The 22416-nt window shown below is 39.4% G+C and overlaps 1 protein-coding gene across 4 annotated transcripts in view; it reads left to right on the top strand.

The window, feature by feature from the left end:
• FAM114A2 (family with sequence similarity 114, member A2) overlaps positions 1 to 22416 on the top strand; it is a 51675-nt gene that overhangs the window by 19841 nt on the left and 9418 nt on the right. For all 4 annotated transcript variants that reach the window (XM_011981238.1, XM_011981239.1, XM_011981237.1 and 1 more), the window contains 3 exons: positions 11181 to 11260; positions 19859 to 19981; positions 20449 to 20588. In XM_011981238.1, coding sequence (XP_011836628.1) covers positions 11181 to 11260; positions 19859 to 19981; positions 20449 to 20588 — 343 coding nt within the window. The remainder of the gene's footprint in view (positions 1 to 11180; positions 11261 to 19858; positions 19982 to 20448; positions 20589 to 22416) is intronic.

Below are 22416 nucleotides of genomic sequence, written 5' to 3'. Positions count from 1 at the left end.
CCCCTTTACAGTTAAGGTTAATATTGTTATGTATGAATTTGATCCTGTCATTATGATGTTACCTAGTTATTTTGCCCATTAGTTGATGCAGTTTCTTCCTAGCATCGATGGTCTTTACAATTTGGCATGTTTTTGCAGTGGCTGGTACCAGTTGTTCCTTTCTGTGTTTAGCACTTCCTTCAGGACCACTCTTGTAAGGCAGGCCTTGTGGTGACAAAATCCCTCAGCATTTGCTTGTCTGTAAAGGATTTTATTTCTCCTTCACTTATGAAGCTGAGTTTGCCTGGATATGAAATTCTGGGTTGAAAATTCTTTTATTTAAGAATGTTAAATATTGGACCCACTCTCTTCTGGCTTGTAGAGTTTCTGCTGAGAGATCTGCTGTTAGTCTGATGGGCTTCCTGTTGTGGGTAACCTGACCTTTCTCTCTGGCTGCCCTTAAGATTTTTCCTTCATTTCAATCTTGGTGAATCTGACAATTATGTGTCTTGGGGTTGCTCTTCTTGAAGACTATCTTTGTGGTGTTCTCTGTATTTCTTGAATTTGCATGTTAGCCTGCCTTGCTAGGTTGGGGAAGTTCTCCTGGATAATATCCTGAAGAGTGTTTTCCAGCTTGGTTCCATTCTCCCCGTCACTTTCAGGTCCACCAGTCAAACGTAGAGTTGGTCTTTTCACATAGACCCATATTTCTTGGAAGCTTTGTTCTTTTGTTTTTACTATTTTTTCTCTAAACTTCTCTTCTCACTTTATTTTATTAATTTGATCTTCAATCACTGATACCCTTTCTTCCACTTGTTCGAATTAGCTACTGAAGCTTGTGCATGTGCCACGTAGTTCTCGTGCCATGGTTTTCAGCTCCATCAGGTCATTTAAGGTCTTCTCTACACTGTTTATTCTAGTTAGACATTCGTCTAATCTTTTTCAATGTTTTTAGCTTCCTTGCGATGGGTTCAAACATCTTCCTTTAGCTCGGAGTAGTTTGTTATTACCGACTTTCTGAAGTCTACTTCTGCCAACTTGTCAAAATCATTCTCTGTCCCGCTTTGTTCTGTTGCTGGCGAGGAGCTGTGTTCCTTTGGAGGAGAAGGGACATTCTGGTTTTTAGAATTTTCACCTTTTCTGCTCTGGTTTCTCCCCATCTTTGTGGTTTTATCTACCTTTGGTCTTTGATGATGGTGACCTACAGATGGGGTTTTGGTGTGGATGTCCTTTTTGTTGATGTTTCATGTTATTCCTTTCTGTTTGTTAGTTTTCCTTCTAACAGTCAGGTCCCTCAGCTGCAGGTCTGTTGGAGTTTGCTGGAGGTCCACTCCAGACCCAATTTGCCTGGGTATCACCAGCGGAGGCTGCAGAACAGCAAATACTGCAGAACAGCAAGTGTTGCTGCCTGATCCTTCTTCTGGAAGCTTTGTCTCAGAGTGGCACCCAGCTGTATGAAGTGTCAGTTGGCCCCTACTAGGAGGTGTCTCCAAGTTAGGCTACATGGGAGTCAGGGACCCACTTGAGGCAGTCTGTCCATTCTCAGAGCTCAAACACTGTGCTGGGAGAACCACTGCTCTTTTCAGAGCTGTCAGACAGGGACGTTTCAGTCTGCAGAAGTTTCTTCTGCCTTTTGTTCAGCTATGCCCTGCCCCTAGAGGTGGAGTCTTCAGAGGCAGGGGGACCTCCTTGAGCTTCAGTGGGCTCCTCCCAGTTCAAGCTTCCTGGAGGCTTTGTTTACCAACTCAAGCCTCAGCAATGGCAGACGCCCCTCCCCCAGCCAGGCTTGCCACCTGGTAGTTCGATCTCAAACTAGCAGTGAGCAAGGCTCCGTGAGAGTGGGCCCCGCTGAGCTAGGCACAGGATATAATCTCCTGGTGTGCCGTTTGCTAAGACTGTTGGAAAAGCGCAGTGTTTAGGGGACAGTGTCCTGATTTTCCCGGTACAGTCTGTCACAGTTAGGGAACTCCCCCGACCCCTTGCACTTCCCAGGTGAGGCGATGCCCTACCCTGCTTTGGCTTGCCCTCTGTGGGCTGCACCCACTGTCTGACCAGTCCCAGTAAGATGAACCAGGTACCTCAGTTGGAAATGCAGAAATCACCCGTCTTCTGTGTCTATCACACTGGGAGCCACTGACCAGAGCTGTTTCTATTCAGCCATCTCGGAACGGACCCCTCCAAGGATCTTTTTCATATAATGACTTCTTTTCCTCTGGGTAGATACCCAGTAGCGGGATTGCTGGATCAAATGGTATTCTACTTTTAGTTCTTTAAGGAAAATCTACCCAGTTTTCCATAGTGGTTGTACTAGTTTACGTTCCCACCAGCCATGTAGAAGTGTTCGCTGTTCACTGCATCCATGCCAGCATCTGTTATTTTTTGGTTTTTTGATTATGGCCATTCTTGCAGGAATAAGGTGGTATCGCATTGTGGTTTTGATTCGCATTTCCCTGATCATTAGTGATGTTGAGCATTTTTTCATATGTTTAGAGCCATTTGTTTATCTTCTTTTGAGAATTGTCAGTTCATGTCCTTAGCCCACTTTTTGATTGGATTGTTTTTTTCTTGTTGGTTTGTTTGAGTTCATTGTGGATTCTGGATGTTAGTTGTTCGTCAGATGTATAGATTGTGAAGATTTTCTCCTACCCTGTGGGTTGTCTGTTTACTCTGCTGACTTTTTTGCCATGCAAAAGCTCTTTAGTTTAATTAAGTTCCAGCTATTTTTCTTTGTTTTTATTGCGTTTGCTTTTGAGTTCTTGGTCAGGAAATCCTTGCCTAAGCCAATGTCTAGAAGGGTTTTTCCAATGTTACCTTCTAGAATTTTTATAGTTTCAGGTCTTAGTTGATTATTGTGTAAGGTAAGAGATGAGGATTCAGTTTCATTCTCCTACATGTGGCTAGCCAATTATCCCAGCACCATTTGTTTAACAGGGTGTCCTTTCCCTACTTTATGTTTTTGTTTGCTTTGTCAAAGATCAGTTGGCTTTAAGTATTTGGGTTTATTTCTGGGTTCTCTATTCTGTTCTATTGGTCTATGTGCCTATTTTTATACCAATACCATGCTGTTTGGGTGACTGTGGCCTTATAGTATAGTTTGAAATCAGGTAATATGATGCTTCCAGATTTATTCTTTTTGCTTAGTCTTGCTTTGGCTGTGTGGGCTCTTTTTTGGTTCCATACAAATTTTAGGATTTTTTTTAGTTCAATGAATAATGATGGTGGTATTTTGATGGGGATAGTGTTGAATTTGTAGATTGCTTTGGGCAGTGTGGTCATTTTCAAAATACTGATTCTACCATCCATGAGCATGAGATGTGTTTTCATTTGTTTGTATCGTATGATTTCTTCCAGCATTGTTTTGTAGTTTTCCTTGTTGAGGTGTTTTACCTTCTTGGTTGGGTATATTGCTAAGTGTTTTTTTTTTTTTTTTTTTTTTTTTTTGCAGCTTTTGTAAAAGAGGTCGAGTTCTTGATTTGATTCTCTGCTTGGTCGCTGTTATTGTATTGAAGAGCTACTGATTTGTGTGCATTAATTTTGTATCCGGAAACACTGCTGAATTCTTTTATCAGTTCTAGGAGCTTTCTGGAGGAGAGTTTAGGGTTTTCTAGGTAAACAATTGTCAGCAAACAGTGACAGTTAGACCTCCTCTTTACTGATTTGGACACCCTTTATTTCTTTCTCTTGTCTGATTGCTCTGGCTGGGACTTCTAGTACTGTGTTGAAGAGGAGTGGTGAGGGTGGGCATCCTTGTCTTGTTCCAGTTCTCAGAGGGAATGCTTTCAATTTCTCCCCATTCAGTATTATGTTGGCTGTGAGTTTGTCTAGATGGCTTTTATTACATTGAGGTATATGTCCCTTGTATGCTGATTTTGTTGAGAGTTTTAATCATAAAGGGATGCTGCATTTTGTTGAATGCTTTTTCTGCATCAGTTGAGATGATTGTATGATTTTTGTTTTTAATTCTGCTTATGTGGTATATCACATGTATTGCCTTTCATCTGTTAAACTATCCCTGCATCCCTGGTATGAAACCCACTTGATCATGGTGGATTATCTTTTTGATATGTTGTTGGATTTGGTTAGCTAGTACTTTGTTAAGGATTTTAGCATCTATGCTCATCAGGGATATTGGTTTGTAGTTTTCTTTTTTGGTTATGTTCTTTCCTGGTTTTGGAATTAGGGTGATACTGGCTTGATGGAAAGATTTAGGGAGGGTTCCCTCTTTCTCTATCTTGTGAAATAGTGTCAATAGGATTGGTACCAATTCTTTTTTGAATGTCTAGTAGAATTCTGCTGTGAATCCATCCGGTCCTGGACTTTTTTTTGTTGGTAATTTTTAAAATTACCATTTCAGTTCACTGCTTGTTATTGGTCTATTCAGGGTATCTGATTCTTCCTGATTTAAGCTAGGAAGGTTGTATATTTCCAGAAATTTATCCATGTCCTCTAGGTTTTCTAGTTTATGTGCATAAAGGTGTTCATAGCAGCCGTGAATGATCTTTTGTATTTTTGTGTTGTCAGTTGTAATGTCTCCCATTTCATTTCTAATTGAGATTATTTGGATTTTCTCTCTTGCTTAATCTTGCTAATGGTCTATCAATTTTATTTATCTTTTCAAAGAATTGACTTTTTGTTTCAATTATCTTTTGTATTTTTGTTTGTTTCAACTTCATTTAGTTCTGTTCTGATCATGGCTATTTCCTTTCTTCTGCTGGGTTTGGGTTTGGTTTGTCCTTATTTCTCTAGTTCCTTGAAGTGTGACCTTAGATTGTCTGTTAGTGCTCATTCAGACTTTTTGATGTAGGTGTTTCGGGCTATGAACTTTCCTCCTCGCACCACCTTTGCTGTATCCCAGAGGTTTTGATAGGTTGTGTCACTATTGTCATTCAGTTTGAAGAATTTAATTTCCATCTTGATTTCATTTTTGACCCAGTGATCATTCAGGAGCAGGTTATTTAATGTCCATGTATTCGCATGGTTTTGAAGAGTTGATTTCTAGTTTTATTCACACTGTGATCTGAGAGAGTACATGATATAATTTCAATTTTTTTAATATATAGAGACCCCTTTTGTGGTCTGTCTTGGAGAAAGTTCCATGCACTGTTGAATAGAATGTATATTCAGCAGTTGTTGGGTAGAATGTTCTGTATATATCTATTACGTCAATTTGTTCCAGGGTATAGTTTAAATCCATTGTTTCTTTGTTGTCTGTCTTGATGACCTGTCAGGTGCTGTCAGTGTGGTATTAAAGTCCCCCACTATTATTGTGTTGCTATCTATCTCATTTTTATTTTATTTATTTATTTGTTTTTGAGACAGAGTTTTGCTCCTGTTGCCCAGGCTGGAGTGCAATGGTGCAGTCTTGGCTCACCCCGACCTCCGCCTCCCAGGTTCAAGCGATTCTTCTGCCTCAGCCTCCTGAGTAGCTGGGATTACAGGCATGTGCCACCACGCCTGGCTTATTTTGTATTTTTAGTAGAGATGGGGTTTCTCCATGTTGGTCAGGCTGGTCTTGAACTGCTGACCTCAGGTGATCCGCCCGCCTCGGCCTCCCAAAATGCTGGGATTACAGGCGTGAGTCACTGCCCCCAGCCTGTCTATCTCATTTCTTAGGTCTGTTGGCAATTGTTTTATAAATTTGGGACCTCCAGTGTTAGGTGCATATATGTTTAGGATTGTGATATGTTCCTGCTGGGCACTGCCTTTTACCATTATATGATGTACCTCTTTGTCTTTTTTAACTGCTGATGCTTTAAAGTTTGTTTTGTCTGATACAAGAATAGCCACCTCTGATTGCTTTTGGTGTCCATTTGCATGGAATGTCTTTCCACGCCTTTACCTTAAGCTTGTGTAAGTCCTTATGCGTTAGGTGAATCTCTTGAAGGCAGCAGATGGTTGGTGAGTTCTCCTTTATGCAATTCTGTGTCTTTTAAGTGGAGCGTTTAGGTCATTTACATTCAACATTAGTATTGAGATGTGAGGCAGCATTCCATTCATTGTGCTGTGTTGCCTGTACATCTTTTTTTTTTTTTAATTGTATTTTTGTTTTATAGGTCACGAGATTTATGTTTTACGTAAGTTCTGTTTTGATGTGTTTCCAGGATTTGTTTCAAGATTTAGAGCTCCTTCTAGCAGTTCTTGTACTGCTGGCTTGGTAGTGGCAAATTCTCTCAGCATTTGTTTGTTTGAAAAAGACTATCTTTCCTTCGTTTATGAAGCTTAGTTTCACTGGATACAAAATTCTTGGCTGATAATTGTTTTGTTTGAGGAGGCTGAAGATAGGGCTCCAATCCCTTCTAGCTTGTAGGGTTTTTGCTGAGAAATCTGCTGTTAATCTGATAGGTTTTTCTTTATAGGTTACCTGGTGCTTTTGTCTCACAGCTCTTGAGATTCTTTCCCTTGTCTTAACTTCCGATAACCGGATTACAATGTGCCTAGGCAATGGTCTTTTTGTGATGAATTTCCCAGATGAAATTTGAGCTTCTTGTATTGGATGCCTAAGTCTCTAACAAGGCTGGGGAAGTTTTCCTCGAAATTTCCTCGATTTCCAAATGCGTTTTCCAGACTTTTACATTTCTCTTCTTCAGGAATGCTGATTATTCTTAGGTTTGGTCATTTAACATAATCCCAGACTTCTTGGATGCTTTGTTCATATTTTCTTATTCTTTTTCTTTTGTCTTTGTTGGAATGGGTTAATTTGAAGACCTTGTCTATAAGCTCTGAAGTTCTTTCTTCTGCTTGTTCAATTCTATTGTTGAGACTTTCTATAGCATTTCGCATTTCTGTAAGTGCATCCATTGTTTCCTGAAGTTTTGGTTGTTTTTTATTTATGCTATCTATTTCATTGTCTATTTCTCTCGTCACTTCTCATACCATTTTTTTGATTTCCTTAAATTGGGCTTTTCTTTTCTCTGGTGCCTCCTTAATTAGCCTAATAACTAACCTTCTAAATTCTTTTTCAGTTGAATCAGGGATTTCTTCTTGGTTTGGATCCATTGCTGGTGAACTAGTGTGATTTTTGGGAGTGTTAAAGAACCTTGTTTTGTTATATTCCCAGAGTTGGTTTTCTGGTTCCTTCTCATTTGGGTAGGCTGTGTCAGAGGAAAGGTCTAAGGCACAAGGGTGTTCAGATTCTTTTGTCCCACGGGGTATTTGCTTGACGTAGCACTCTTCCCCCTTTTCCTAGGGATGTTACTTCCTGAGAGCTGAGCTGTAGTGATTGTTATCTCTCTTTTGGATCTAGCCACCCAGCAAGTCTCCCAGGCTCCAGTCTGGTACTGGTGGTTGTCTGCACAAAGTCCTGTGAACCATCTGTGTGGGTCTCTCAGCTGTGGATACCAGCACCTGTTCTGGTGGAGGTGGCAGGGGGGTGATGTGGACTCTGTGAGCATCCTTGGCTTTGGTTGCTTAATGCACTATTTTTATTCTGGTTGGCCTCCTGCCAGGAGGTGGCACTTTCAAGAGAGCATCAGCTGTGGTAGTATGGAGAAGAACAGGCAGTGAGCAGAGCCCTAGAAATCCCAAGAGTATATATTCTTTGTCTTCAGATCAGGGTGGGAAGGGCAGGGTTGGGCTCAGACTCTCCTTGGGCAGGTCTTGCTGTGGCTGCTGTGGGGAATGGGAATGAGGTTCCCAGGTCAATGGAGTTATGTTCCTAGGAGGATTATGGCTGCCTCTGCTGTGTCATGCAGGTTGTCAGGGAAGTGGGGGAAAGCCAGCAGTCACAGGTCTCACCCAGCTCACATGCAACCCAAAGGGCTGGTCTCACTACCACTGTGCCCACCCCCCAACCACAGTGAGTCCATTTCCAGGCAGTGGGCAAGCAGGGCTGAGAACTTGCCCCAGACTACCTACCTCCCAGCTGTGAAAGCAAGTAGGGCTTTCGGTCTTCCCCTGCCTGTGGAGTCCACACACTGGATTCATGCCCTCTCCTGAGTTCTGTTAAGGGGAGTTCTCCATCAGTTCAAATTGTTACAAAGTTCAACTGGAGGTTTCCTTCTCCCTGTGGCCTTTTCCCACTGCCTCTGCCCTTCCTCCCCAAGAACCCCTGTGAGGCAAGGTGGAAATTGCTTGCTAGAGAACCCAGCGATCCCACAGGGGTTTTCCTACTGCTTCCTCTACCCCTGTATTTCACTTGGCTCTCTAAGTTGACTCAGCTCCAATGAGGTCAGATTTGTCTCCTGTAATCTAGACCTTCAGGTTCCCTAATGGGGTGTGTGTTCTGGGGCAGATGATCTCCCTTTCCCACTTCCACACTGTTCGGGCACTCACAGTATTTGGGAGGTCTCCCGGGTCCTGCAGGAGCAATCCACTTCCTTCAGAGGGTATATGGGTTCTCTCGGCTTTCTAATGTGTTCCTGCTGTCATTCTGGAGCAGAAGTTTACAAAGTGAGCCTCCGTGTGCTGCTCTGTCCATCCTAGTGGGAGCTGCAGTCTATTCCTGCCTCCTTTCTGCCGTGATCTCTCCTACTTTCAGGGCTTTTTCTTTTTTGTTTCCATTTGTGTTCTGCATTGTGTCCTAACTAAGAAGTCAAACTGGCTGGGTATATAGCATCTTGCTAAATGATACCTTATTCTATGTAAAGGTACTTGTCCTCATTGGAAAACGGTTCTTGAATATAAGTTTCTAAAGCTGCCTTGAGATACTGAGAAGGCAGTATAGCATGGTGAATAAAAGGATGGGTTTTGGAATTAGACTTGGATTCAAAATCAAGATCTGCCATTTACTAAGCCATGTGACTTTGGGAAGTTACTTAACATTGAGCTTCTGTTTCCTCACCTGTAAGAAGAGTATGCTAATTCCTCTCAAGTTACAAGGATTAAATGAAATACTGTATTTAATATGTGGCACATAGTAAGCACTCAACAAATGTGGCTATTATTTTCATTATTAGAAGGGCGTAAATAAATAGGTAAAAATATGCATTTTAAAAGTCTTAGCAGGAAACCGATAAATTAATTTTGATTTTCGTAAGTTGCTCCATTGTTCCTAATTTCCTAATCAAGCCCTACATGACAATCCTCAGTTATTTATAAACTTAAGTTATTTGTTTGTAGTGCCATTAACAGTATTTGTTCAATTTACTCAACATCTGGCTTTCCATAGTAATCAGAAATCCCAGTCTTTAAATACCGTTCAGAGAACTCCAAGCAGTTTTCTAAACAGATGGTTTTGTGTCTGTGATTTTTTTTTTCCTACGTGTTCTCCAGAGATCAGAACTCTGAAAAGATAGCACTGGATTCCCCCCACCACTCACTGTGCCCCAGCCTTTCCCGGTGATTTTGGTTGAGAATGCAATAGTGACCTTAGTATTTAATTTTGTCTCTATGAAGCTGTTTTTTTAAAAAGTGGTGATTTTCAGAGGGGAGAGAATACCATAGAACCAGTGATGATGTTGGTTATCTTCATTTTCCATCAGCATCCTGGGCTCTTGCCCCTCTACCATATATACCTGATTCCTTTTTTCAGAAGGAGTCTTCCTGCTTGGAAGATTTATATAAATTTAATTTATATAAATTATATGTACTACCATAATTGTAATTTACATTCTAAAATATACCCTAAAATAGAATTTTTAGTAGAATGAGATAAATTTCTATAAATAAAAAGTCCATTTTTTTTCCTGTCCTCCATTGAATTATTTTGTGAACCCGTTTGGGTATATGCATCCCACTATGGATTCAGATTCATCCCTTGTATCCAAATTACAAATTATTTGAGAAAACAAAATGTCTACCTAAATAGTAGAATGTTATTAGCAGTTGTTTAAATGTGTTATGTAGGAAGAGTTGTGTCAGTTAGTGAGATCAGCTTTTCCCAAACCTTATTATACCTGAGATCACGAAATCATTTAATTCTCTGCCTTAAATACCAAGAAAGAAGGACAAAAGGATAGTGGATGGAGAGAGAAGAGCCAAGATACGCTTTTTTATTCCTGGGAATATTAAGCAAGATGCTGAGTATGAAGCAGTAATGATTTGCCCTGGCAAACTATAGTGAATTAAGAAATATTCTATAGACTGTAAGTAGATTGCTAGAAGATTTCTATGTACAAGAGTTCTCTTCTGCATTCCATGTTGCAGAGAAGCCTTGGGCTGGACCACAAAGCAGGGAGTGTATAGGATTCAGATGAGTGGAGAGGGAAAGAGAGCATTTCTCACTGTTTGTTTGGATTTGCTAATTGCTTTTTGATTTTGAGTCACCCATTTGCTTGTTTGTTTCTTTGTAAGTGTTCCTGGTTCTCCATCATCTTTCACAAGACTAACTCCAACAGCTTCCTTACCATCCTTCCAACGTTCTGGAATCCCCTTTGCTTCTCTTCTTTTTATTTTTAATTATGATGGATGCGTAATGATTGATCCTCTTTTCTTCTTATCCACCATTTTCTCTTACCTGGATCCTGGATTATTGCCTCAGCCTGCCTCCCTTCTTTTCCCCCTTCTAATCCATTCTCCACCCAGCCATCAAAGTGATCTTTCTAAAATTTAAATGTGATTCTGTTTCTGCTTAAAACCATTCAGTGGTTCCTCACTTCCTCATTATAAAGTTTGAATTCTTCACCATCGATTATATGGCCTTTATTATCTGGATCTTACCTTTCTAGAAAGCTTACCACTTCTCCCCCTTACATTAGATACTCTCAATCATATTAAACTCTTTGGCATACTTTCTTTCACCTTTGGCTCTTTGCGTTTGTTTCTCTGCCTGAAACTCTTCCTATTCTCCTGGCTAACTTGTACTCAAGTTTGATGTCCCAACTTAAATTCCACTTTCTTGGAAGTGCATGCACAGTACTTGCTTAGTCTATGCTGTCACCATTTCTATATTCATGCTCTGGATGTAATGCAAAAAGCACAGCACAGGATTTGGACTTGGAGTAGGAAGACTAAGGTTTGACCACTAATCTTTGCTATGCAATCTTGGGGAAGTCACTTAATGTCTTCAGGCCTTAATCACTTCATCTCTAACGTGGAATAATGTCACTTTTCTCTCAAGCCCATTGAAGCATTTATTGATATAATACACATAAAAGGATACTATAAGCACTAAAGCACCATGCTCATGTACATTACTGCTGCTACTATTGTTATTACTACTACTGCTACTGCTATTACCACTCCTCTCCTCTTCCTCCTTGCCTGCCACCTCATGATCCTCAGCAGTCTTTCTGGAGTGTTTTATATGGGACTTGGTTTTTTAGGGGATGAAGATTTTACCAAGGACATAACAGAGCTGTTTTCCCAGCTGCACGTTTCCTCCAAACCAGAGAAACTTGCCAGGGTAAGTTATCGCTTCTTGGTGATTTTCATTATTTTACTTGTAAGAATGTAGTGGATAAAGACTATAAGATTATAAATTCCTGGCAGAGGTGTCACCAAAATCGAGGGTGTATTCTCGTTATACCCAGAATTGGGTTCTGCATCTACTTGCCTTCTGCTCCTCTAAGTTAGTGTGTTGAACCCACATCTGCCCTCCAGCACGTGTCCCATCTTCACCTGTTTTCAGTTGGGATGCTTTGCTTATCTGAAAGCTTAATTTAGGCTACAATGTTGGTCATTAAAAGTTGGCAGTGCTGACCAGCCTCATGATTCCAATGGGTGAGCCTCTGTTGAGGACTCACTGTTCTCAGGGGTCTGAATGATTTAGAAATAATACGTGGCCTTGCCCATAGGGATTAGAGGTTGTCATTACCTAGAGCCCAGTGACTCAGATAATGACTATTTGGCATATGGAAGTGAGAGAGTATTATGACCAAGGCCTTTATTTTTGGTGCTGATTCTGGAACTATTTTCTTATATCTGAAATGTGGAGAGACTTTAATCAAAGCTTAGAGTGGGTAGGGAGGTTCTGTGGCAAATATAAGCCAGTGCCTGCTCATGGGACACTGTTCACTGGGTCATGGACTGCTTGCTACCTCTTTACCCACCTCTACCAATCTTAAGAAGCATTTCAAGACCAGTCAGGTGCAGGTGCACATTGTTTCCTGGCCAGGGAGAGGTGAGAGCTATTGCATAGTCAACCCAGTCACCTTGTCTCCGTCCCTCAGGGCAAGGAATATGATGTTTGGTGTGTTATCCCACTCTCCTATGCCCATCGAAAAAGGTGTATTCTCTGAGAAAGCTTTTTTAGATCATCCCCAGGCAGCTCATCTCCCTTACCTCTACTGTAACACTTTACTACAGCACTTTTGATCTTGTATTATAGTGCTTTTTATTTTGGAAATAATATCAAACTTAGAGAAAAGTTACAAGAGTAGCACAAACAATACTTGTATACCTTTTATGCAAATCCAATACTCTTAATATTTACCTCATTTGCTTAAACATTTGTGCTTTCACATATGTTCTTTCTCTCTGTGTGTGTAAATACACATATACACATGTAGATAAACATATTATTTTTGTAACTATTTGAGAGTAAATTGTAAACATTATTGCTCTTCTAAATTTTTCAGTATGTGTCTGCTAAGGATAGGGATATTCCCTTACATAACCACAGTATAGCTATCAACTTCAGTAAATTTAACATTAGTGCTTTTGTTGTACTAATTTGTTGTAATCTGTTTTCCGTATTTCAGTTACATCAGTTGACCCAATAACGTCCAATAATATCAAACTTTTTCCTTCACCACTGGAGCCAGTACATGATCACAAATTTAGCTGCCATGTACTTTTAGTTTCCTTTAATCTAGAACAGTTCTTCAGCCTTTCTTTGTCTTTTATGACACTGGCGTTTTTAAAAAACAAGCTTTGGAGTTTGTCTGATGCTTTCTCATGATTAATGTCAGTTTATACATTCCTGGCCAAAATACTCTGTAAGTGATGGTGTGTCCTGCCCAGGGTATCACATCTAAAAGTACATGATATTCATTTACCCCTTATTGGTGATGTATTGTCTGATTTCTTTCTGTAGAGCTACAGTTTATTTACCTATCTTGCTAATAAACGTTCTGTGAGGAGATACTGTAAGACCATACAAATATCCTGCTACTCATCATAATTTATCTCCTAAATCTAGCATCTATTTCTGATTCTTGCACCAATATCTAGTGTGAAGATTTACCAGTTGGCTTTAAGCGTTCCAGTGTAGTCATGAGCTCTCCTTTCTCCCCCATTTTGTTCATTCTTTTTTTATTCGTTGTCAGTATTTATTTTTTATTTGTTGTCATGGAGTTCTGCTTTTTCCCCATTGGCTTGTAATTCATCACTGTCCTTAATATTTTGATGTTCAGATTTGTCTTTCAAGCTGGCTCCTAGGTGGCATGCCTCCATCATTTTGGGGTGCTTCCTTACTTTCTGGCATAACAAGATATTCTTATATCTTAATACTTTCTGTGCCCCAGCCCCACAACCAGACATTTCTTTGCGAAAGCATGATTCATTGATTTTTGGTTTCATAAACCAAGACCTGAGTACTAAGTGTACTCATCGCCACTGGCGTGACTCTGATTCTAGGCTGTCAGCAGAGCTAGAAAATATACTCAGGTACGTATACACCTATATGTGTTATGTATGTAGATACATATGTGCACATGTACACCTATATGTGTTTTAGAAATCATGATTTCACACATAGTGTAACTCCAATTTTAATCCATCCCTACAGGGTTTTTCCTTGCCTTTCCCTGTTACACATTTGTATCTCTCTTCTACAGTAGGAACCTTGTCTCCCAACAATATTACCACATTTCCTTAATTATGAGATGTGTCTGAAATAGTTTTATTGCTTTGCCTATACTATAGAGTATCCCTTATCCAAAATGCTTGGAATAGAGAACTGTTTCAGATTTCAGATTTTTGTTTGGATTTTGGAATATTTGCACACACACACACACACACACACACACACAGTGCTGTATCTTGAGGATGCAATCTAAGTCTGAACACGGAATTTATTTATATTCATATATACCTTATACACATAGCCTGAAGATAATTTTATACAATATTTTTAAAAATTTTGTGCATGGAGGCCGGGCGCAGTATCTTACGCCTGTGATCCCAGCACTTTGGGAAGCCGAGGCAGGCGAATCACGAGGTCAGGAGATCGAGACCATCTTGGCTAACATGGTGGAACCCCATCTCTACTAAAAATACAGAAAATTAGCCAAGCCGGGCGTGGTGGTGGTTGCCTGTAGACCCAGCTACTCAGGAGGCTGAGGCAGGAGAATAGCATGAACCCGGGAGACGGAGCTTGCAGTGAGCCAAAATCGCACTGCTGTACTCCAGCCTGGGCGACAGAGTGAGACTCTGTCTCAAAAAAAAAAAAAAAAAAAAAAAATTGTGCATGAAACAAAATTTTGAATTCATTTTGACTGCAACCCATCACATGAGGTCAGGGGTGGAATTTTTCACTTGTGGCATCATATTGACGCTTAAAAAATTTCAAATTTTGGAGAATTTTGGATTTTTGTATAAGTGATACTTAATCTGTACTATAAAAGTAACCTACAAAAAATGGTTTTATTTGCTGCCTATGTGTTAATTTTGTTTTTGAATATGTAGGGTATTAACACGCTTCCAAAAATCAAACTGCATAAAAAATATACTCAGGTCTCTCCCTCCCACTTCCCTTCCACTCCGTTCTCCTGTTTTTGTAGGTATTCATCTTTCTTGTTTTTGGCTTATCTTTCCCGAGTTTCTTTTTGTAAAGATAAGCAGATATATTTTCTTATCTCCTCTGATGGAAAAGTCAACATACTGTATTTGTTCTTTAGCACTCTGCCTTTTTCACTTAGCCTTGTGCATAAGTATTTTTATACATTTATCACAGTTTTTAAAAAATATGTATATCTTACCTCCTATCCTGAAGCTTAAATTTCTCAAAGGCAGGATCTGTACATACCTATTCCTTAAAATTCCAGCTCTACTACCTATTACTTTCTGTGTGACCTTTAGCAAGTTGCTTGACCTCTGTGAGCCTCATTTTTTTCTCTGTGTGGTGAGTAATAATAATGTAGGGTTCCTGTGAGGTTTAAATGTGTTCACACACACAAAGCTCTTACAAACTGCCTGGCTTATAGTAAATAAATGCTCACTGTTGATGGCTCCACAGAAGATAGCCCGATGTCCTCTACATGTAGCTGTTCAATAAATATACATATATGTTCAATAAACCTTTATTGTGCTTAGTAATTTGCTAGGTGCTAGGGAAATAATCATGAGAAAGACATAGTTTACATGCTTAATGAGAGATCACATTAATAATAATTTTTGGAAGACCAGTAACTCCTTATCTATCTGGCAGTTCTAGCCATTCTCTGAAAGCAGTCTTCAGATTGTTTAAGTTTTAGGCATTGAGACTTAAGATGTAGATTGATTAAGGATCAAGGCCTTAACCATTGACCCTCAAAAGATTTATATGGCAGGCTGTGATGCAGGGGAAAGAGCACTGAATTAGGAGTCTGGGAATATGATTCTGTGATTCTGATTCTTGTTCTGATACTCACGTGTGGTGTGGCCTTGGACAAATTCATTTTCTTCTCTAAGCCTCGTTATTTTTCTGTTGGAAATAAATAAGCTTTTGGAGAAGCCAAGTTCAAAGGTACCTTTTGAGATCTGCAGATCTCAACAACTGGAAAGTTCCAGACTGAATTGTGGGCGTGGATGACATTAATAATTTTGGAAAAGGATAATAAATTACCTTGAGTTGGCACAATAGTTCGTGATGATTTCACTTAATATATTTATTACAAGAGAGGTCACTTTGGGTAAGCTCTATGCCTACTAAAATATCTCCTGGCCAGGGGCAGTGGCTCACACCTGTAATCCCAGCACTTTGGGAGGCCGATGGGTAGATCACGAAGTCAGGAGTTCAAGACCAGCCTGGCCAAGATGGTGAAACCCCATCTCTACTAAAACTACAAAAATTAGTCAGGCGCAGTGGCAGGTGCCTATAATCCCAGCTACTCGGGAGGCTGAGCTTGAACCTGGGCGGCAGAGGTTGCAGTGGGCTGAGATCATGCCACTTCCCTGTAGCCTGGGCAAAGAGTGAAACTCTATCTCAAAAAAACTCCCTCAAGTATATTAAATTTATCGTATCAATTTTTTCTTTTATGTGGTCTATCACTTTCCATTTTTCTTTCTTTTTTAATCTCAGATTAATTAATCCTTCGTTTTTTACTCATTTTGTCTCTTCAAAGATATTGCAAATAATTTAACATATTGTTTGTATTATTAGTCAACTGTTAGGATTCTTTCCAGCCTCATCTCTCACTGTTCTCTTCTATAAATCTCACTACTCCAACCTAATTTTCTGTCACACTCCCCATCCTCTATATTCTTCCTTACTGGCCTTTGTTCTGTTTCTCAGGTGTACCACGCTCATTTCCCTGTGCTTACAACTCTTGTTGCCTAAATATTTGTATGGCCAATTCCTTCAGATTTCAGCTGAAACATAACTTTTCAGAGACCCTTTCTGACCACCCAAACTCAAGCCACCTTCTACCCACACTCATCATTACTCCCTTTTATTTTCTTTATGTATGTATTTGTTTGCTTGTTAATTGCCTTATTAGGAGAGAGAATAGCAGGCTCCTAGATTGTATTATTCACCATTGAGTCCCTAGCACTGGCATAGTGTTAGTATATATTTGCAATAAATGAATGAATGAGTAAAATGCCTGTATCCTATATTTTGGTCTTGCTAGATATCTCACAGTTAGCCTAAACACTTTGCATTTTTCTGTTTCCAAGCCTTTATATAGTTCATGCTATTTGGTGTTTTGAATTTGAGAGGTTAATGCTTAATGGGAGGTATAGATCAGAGCTAGATTCTTCCTGAATGTTTTTGTGGGAGAATGTAGGGAAAGAACCCCACAGTGAAATTCTGGGAACACAAGTCTGCTTTAGCTCATTCAGGTGGCCTTGGGTGTAGCCCTACTTACTGATCCTTCAAGGTCTAACTCCAGCACTGTGCATGTAATAAAACCTGTGTTTCTCATTTAGAATCATTCTCAAAGTCTTCTCTGGATTCCTATTACCCTCATGACAGCTTTGAACACATTCTGTGTATTTAAAGTTAATAAAGTAGATGGTAATAACAGTTTCTGAGAAACCAGGACTCTCTCACTTGCAAGTGACAGAAACTCAAGTTAAGAAACTTAAAAAAATAACAAACTAATTTAAAAGAGGGGAATTCAGTAGCTCAAGAAAACAGAAAATCAAGGAAGAGAGCTGGCTTCAGGCATCCTCTATTCAGGAACCTATCTCTATCCCTATCTGTGTGTTTTGGCTTGCTTCCTTTTGTTTTGGCTTCATTCTTAGGGAAGCTTTTCCATATGGTGGTAAAATGACCATTGGCAGCTTTAGGGTGGGTGACTTTTTTCCATTTCAGTAACTCCAACTAAAAGAACACTTCTTTTTGTTGATAATTTTACCAGATGTCCTGGGACTGATGTCCATTGATCTGGCTTGGGTTACTTTTTAATCTGTGAACCACTTACTCTGTGGACACAGGTATTAATATTCTCAGTAGCTAAATCTGAATGGTTAGCCAACTTTTGGAGCCAAAAGATGGAAGCAGCTCCATGCAGATCACATGAACTAAGGAGAATCTAGAACCTGCCACCAAAAGAAAGGAGATATGGATGCTGGTCATATCTATATCCAGAACAGTAGATGTTCTTCACAGTGTTCTGAACACTGGGTATGCAAAGCCAAATAAAACACACTCTAGCTATCCTATAATACATAGTTTAGTTAGGAAACAGATAATTCTACTATATTTGGTTAAGTACTAAATTTAAGTTACTTGAAAGAGATGATATCTGGGTAGAGGATTGAAAGAACAAGTACAGTAGAGGTCATTCTTACCAAACATAAAGTGGAAAATGTTAAGAGATGAGGCTGGAAAAGTAGGTAGGGTCTAGGTCATGGAGACTTGTTACATCATGTAAAGAGCATGATCTAGTTGATGAGGAGCCATTGAAGGAAAGAGGAATGGTCAGCCCTGGGCTTAAGACCGATCACTGGTAGCATTATGGAAGATAGATTTAAGATAAACAGATCAGAAGCAGGGAGACCAGTCATGAAGTGGCTCTGAACTCAAGAAGTGGTAATAGGGAGGAGGAAGACGGGAAGGAAGAGGATGACAAGGGACTTGGATAAAATCAGACCATCTTGGTGATTGATTGGAGAGGAAAAAAATTTAAGATGGCCCCTATATTTTGGCTCAGGTGACTGGTACATGGTGGCAATTCTGAAACTTTGGGAAATGAAAGAGGTTGAAAAATTTGGGGGTAGGAAGAGAAAGACAATGAGTTCAAAGTTTTTACTTGTTATGTGTGTGATGCCTGCAGAGTATTTTGTCTAGCAGGCATTTGGAATAAATTTTCAGGAGAGGTCAGGGCTAGAAATAAGGATCTAAGAGTCAACAGTAGGCTGAGGATAGTTAAAACCACTGGCATAGGATCGATGGAGAGGGAATAGGATGAGACAAGTAAGAAGTGAAGGCTAAACCTCCAAATGATTCTGGTGTTTAAGAGACTGGCCAACTAGGATCAATATATAAAAGAGACTGAGAAGGAATGATCATAAAGGTCAGAGGAGAACAGAAGAATGTGGGGTTACAAAAACCAAAGAAAACTAGATTAATTATCAGGAGAATTGATAAATTGTGATATATACAATCATGCATTGTTTATTGATGAGGATATGTTATGAGAACTGCATCATTAGGCAGTTTTGTCATTGGGCGAGTATCAGAGAGTGTACTTACACAAATCTAGCTGATGTAGCCTGTTACATACCTAGGCTATATCGTTTAACCTATTGCTCCAGTACAAAACTGTACAGCATGCTACAGTACTGAATACTGTAGGCAGTTGCAACACAATGGTATAGAAAAGATAGAGTAAAAATATAGTATTCCAATCTTACAGGACCACCATTATATATGTGGTCTGTTGTTGACCTAAACATCATTATGTGGTGCATGACTGTATATAAAATGAAATACTACGCAACAGTTAATATGAATGAACTAATACATGCAACAACATGGATAAATCTAACAGACATTATGTTGTGCTTAAGCCAAACACAAATTAGAATGAACTTATATTTCTATTTTTATGCATTTTAAGATCAGGGAAAATCATTTATAGTGAGCAGAAGAGGGGTTGTCTTTGGGCAGGAGGAGGGAGACATGGTTGGAACAGTATTGGCGAGGAAGGGACATGAAGGGACCTTCTAGGGATGAGGAAATATTCTATATCTTCATCACAGTTTAACAGGCATATACACGTATAAACATTTCTTAAGCTGTACTCTGAAGATTTGTGCACTTTACCGTATGTAAATTATACCTTGGTTTTTTGAAAAGCTGATTAGAGGCCAGGTGCAGTGGCTCACGCCTGTAATCCCAGCACTTTGGGAGGCCAAGGCAGGGGGATTACCTGAGGTCAGGAGTTCGAGACCAGCTTGGGCAACCTGGCAAAACCCCATCTCTACTAAAAATACAAAAATTAGCCAGGCGTGGTGGCGGTTGCCTGTAATCCCAGCTACTCGAGAGGCTGAGGCAGGAGAATCGCTCGGACTCAGGAGGTGGAGGTTGCAGTGAGCCAAGATTGTGCTATTGCACTCCAGCCTGGGCAACAAGAGTGAAACTCTGTCTCAAAAAAACAAAAAAACAAACAAAAAAAAACACCAATTAGAGAATTTAAAAAAGGAATGATGGACAGCAGTGATAAGTGCTGAAAAGGACTTATGATAAGGACTGAAATGATGGACAGCAGTGATAAGGACTGAAAAGCTAGATGGTATGTTCAGGTAAGAACAAGTGCCCTTACTTCTAGGATGCTATTGTGTTCCTGGTAGGTGCACAGTAATTTTGGTGAACTGAATTGAATTGTTGATGGCCAATATTTTTCTTACTTAGGCAAGAAATACCGCCCACGAATGGATCAGGAAGTCTCTGACCAAGCCATTAGCAGAGAATGAAGAAGGAGAAAAACAGTTGGAAGCAGAAAATACTGAGCAAGTCAACAAAAATTCAATAGAGGTAGCCAAAGCAACTAAGGCTTTTTTGTTTGTTTTAGTAGATTTGAGATGTATCACAATCAAGGACCCAGGCTCCTTAGTTTTTACACTGCTCTCCGTAATTTAAACCTTGTGATCTAGGATTGTAGCATCTTAGATCCAGACTATAAGATTAAAGGAGGAGTGAAGAAAAAAGAAAGGATGCATGTGTGTTTTGTCATGAGGAAGGTTCCCAGAAACTGCCGCCTGACACTTGTTATCTAAATCATTTGACCAAAACTTAGTTACTTGGTCGCACCTGACTACAGGGGAGCCTTTGTGTTTGTAGCTTTGAGCCCAGCTGTAAAATACATCACTGTGGAAGAAGAAGACACTCTTTATTGGAAGGCAACTATTAGTCTCTGCTACAAATCCTGTAGTATGAGAGAAGTAAGGTGGTATCATTTCCACCAAATGTTTTGCTATGCTGTGTTTTGTTTTTCCATCCAGGATATCCATGCGTTTGCAATCCGGAGTCTAGCTGAACTGACTGCTTGCTCAATTGAACTATTCCACAAAACAGCTGCATTGGTTCTGCATGGCAGGAAGCAGGAAGTGACAGCCGTAGAAAGGAGCCAAACTCTTTCCCAGTAAGTGTAATGAGAATTCCTCTAAATGATGCAAATTGCAGGAGTTTCCTTGGCCTATTTCCAAAGTTTTATAAACATCTCTCTCAAGAAACCATTCACCTCACACCCATCCACATATTAGACGGTTTGTTTATTTTGGTTGTTTTTTCCTTTTCATTGAACCATGATAAATCAGCATTATAAATCTGCCCTTTTTATGAACCAGCTCATGTTCTGAAAACTATTTCTTTACAGATTATTAGTTTTAATAGGAATGGAATTTGGTGTAAGTGAAAACAGAGAAGAGTTCTAAGAACCTCAGTTCTTAATAGTAGTTATTATTGAGTGCTAATTATATACCATGCCAAGTGCCATGCTAAGGGATTTGCATGTATAACTTCTAATTTTTGTAACCCCAAAAGTAAGTGATTAGTCCAGTTTTAATCATGAGGAAATGCAAACTAGAGGAGTTAAGTATTATCTGTCTGTGTTGTGTGGCCTGGGATTTAGACCCAGGTCTGAGTGTCCTGAACCCATTCTTTTTTTCTCATGATATTGCTGATTTATACAAAAATTTTTCAAAAATAGTATAGATAATCATAGGTGGGGAAGAAAAAGCCCAGTAGTTTCCGAGTAAATCTCCTGATTGAAATAATGAGAATTTTAATTAGAAACAAATATATGAGAGTGCCCATTGTTAGAACTGGGAGGGGCTGTCGGTCTTCTGCAGACTTCCTCTTTACTTGCACCATCACCATTCCACTACACTATCCCATAATAGTGGGCTCATTTGTCTTCTTGAACATCCTTAAGGATGAGAGACTCACAACCCTAAAAGGAGCCTGTTCTGTGGAAAAGAGGCTATTTCTGCTGCCTGAAATGTTCTTTGAAATGTGGTTCACTCCCTCTCTGAATTCAAGTCTACTCAAGTGCCACCTTTTTAGAAAAGCCTTCCTTCACCACAAAGTCTGAAATAGCATCTCCAACCATTCTCTGTCCTTTTACTCTGCTTTATTTTCTTAGCTTATATCACCACATAACACTTATATGTATATGAATATATATGTGTGTATATGTATACATATGTGTGTGTGTGTATATATGTATATAGTCTCCCCCTTAATTTAGCAAGTAAGTTGGAATCCATGAAAACTAGGACTTTTCTTGTTCACTGATATGTTCCCATTGTTTGAAAGACTTTAAGTAAATAAAATCTGGCACATACAAGACTTTAGGTAAATATTATTAAAGATGGACTAATCACTTACTTTTGGAGTTGTTGTAAAAATTAGAAATGATACATGTAAATCCCTTAGCATGGTGCCTGGCATGTAATTAGCACCCAGTAACTAATAACTGTTATTAAGAACTGAGGTTCTTAGAATTAATGAATACATATTTTTAACTTTTCTAAATGGAATGTAGGGTCTTTTGAGTGTGATGTTGTCTCCTTAAAATGTATTTTAATTATTTTGTATTTGATTTGACTTGAACATATACTGCTTTCTAGAGGATTTTATAAAATAGAAACGTTTTTCTAAGGACTGAACTTCCTTTTTCTGTAGCGTGAGTGCCTGCTCAGATGGATCTTCTTATACATTGGCGGGCTGATTTAGGCATACAGTAGTACCCCCTTATCTGTATGGGTTATGTTCTAAGCCCCTAGTGGATTCCTGAAACTGTGGGTAGTACCACACTTGATTGCCATCATTTGGAACACATTTCCGTGCATGTCTTCCACCCACAAATTTAATGCCTTTTCCATCTTTTAAAAAAATATTTTATTGATACATATTATATATATTTTTATATAATGTATGTGTTTATAATATATTCATATATAAATATA

This window comes from Mandrillus leucophaeus, unplaced genomic scaffold (assembly GCF_000951045.1).
Source record: "Mandrillus leucophaeus isolate KB7577 unplaced genomic scaffold, Mleu.le_1.0 Scaffold222, whole genome shotgun sequence".
NCBI classification, from domain to species: domain Eukaryota; kingdom Metazoa; phylum Chordata; class Mammalia; order Primates; family Cercopithecidae; genus Mandrillus; species Mandrillus leucophaeus.
Note: the sequence above shows the minus strand (reverse complement) of the source record. Positions and strands in the feature narration are given on the sequence as shown.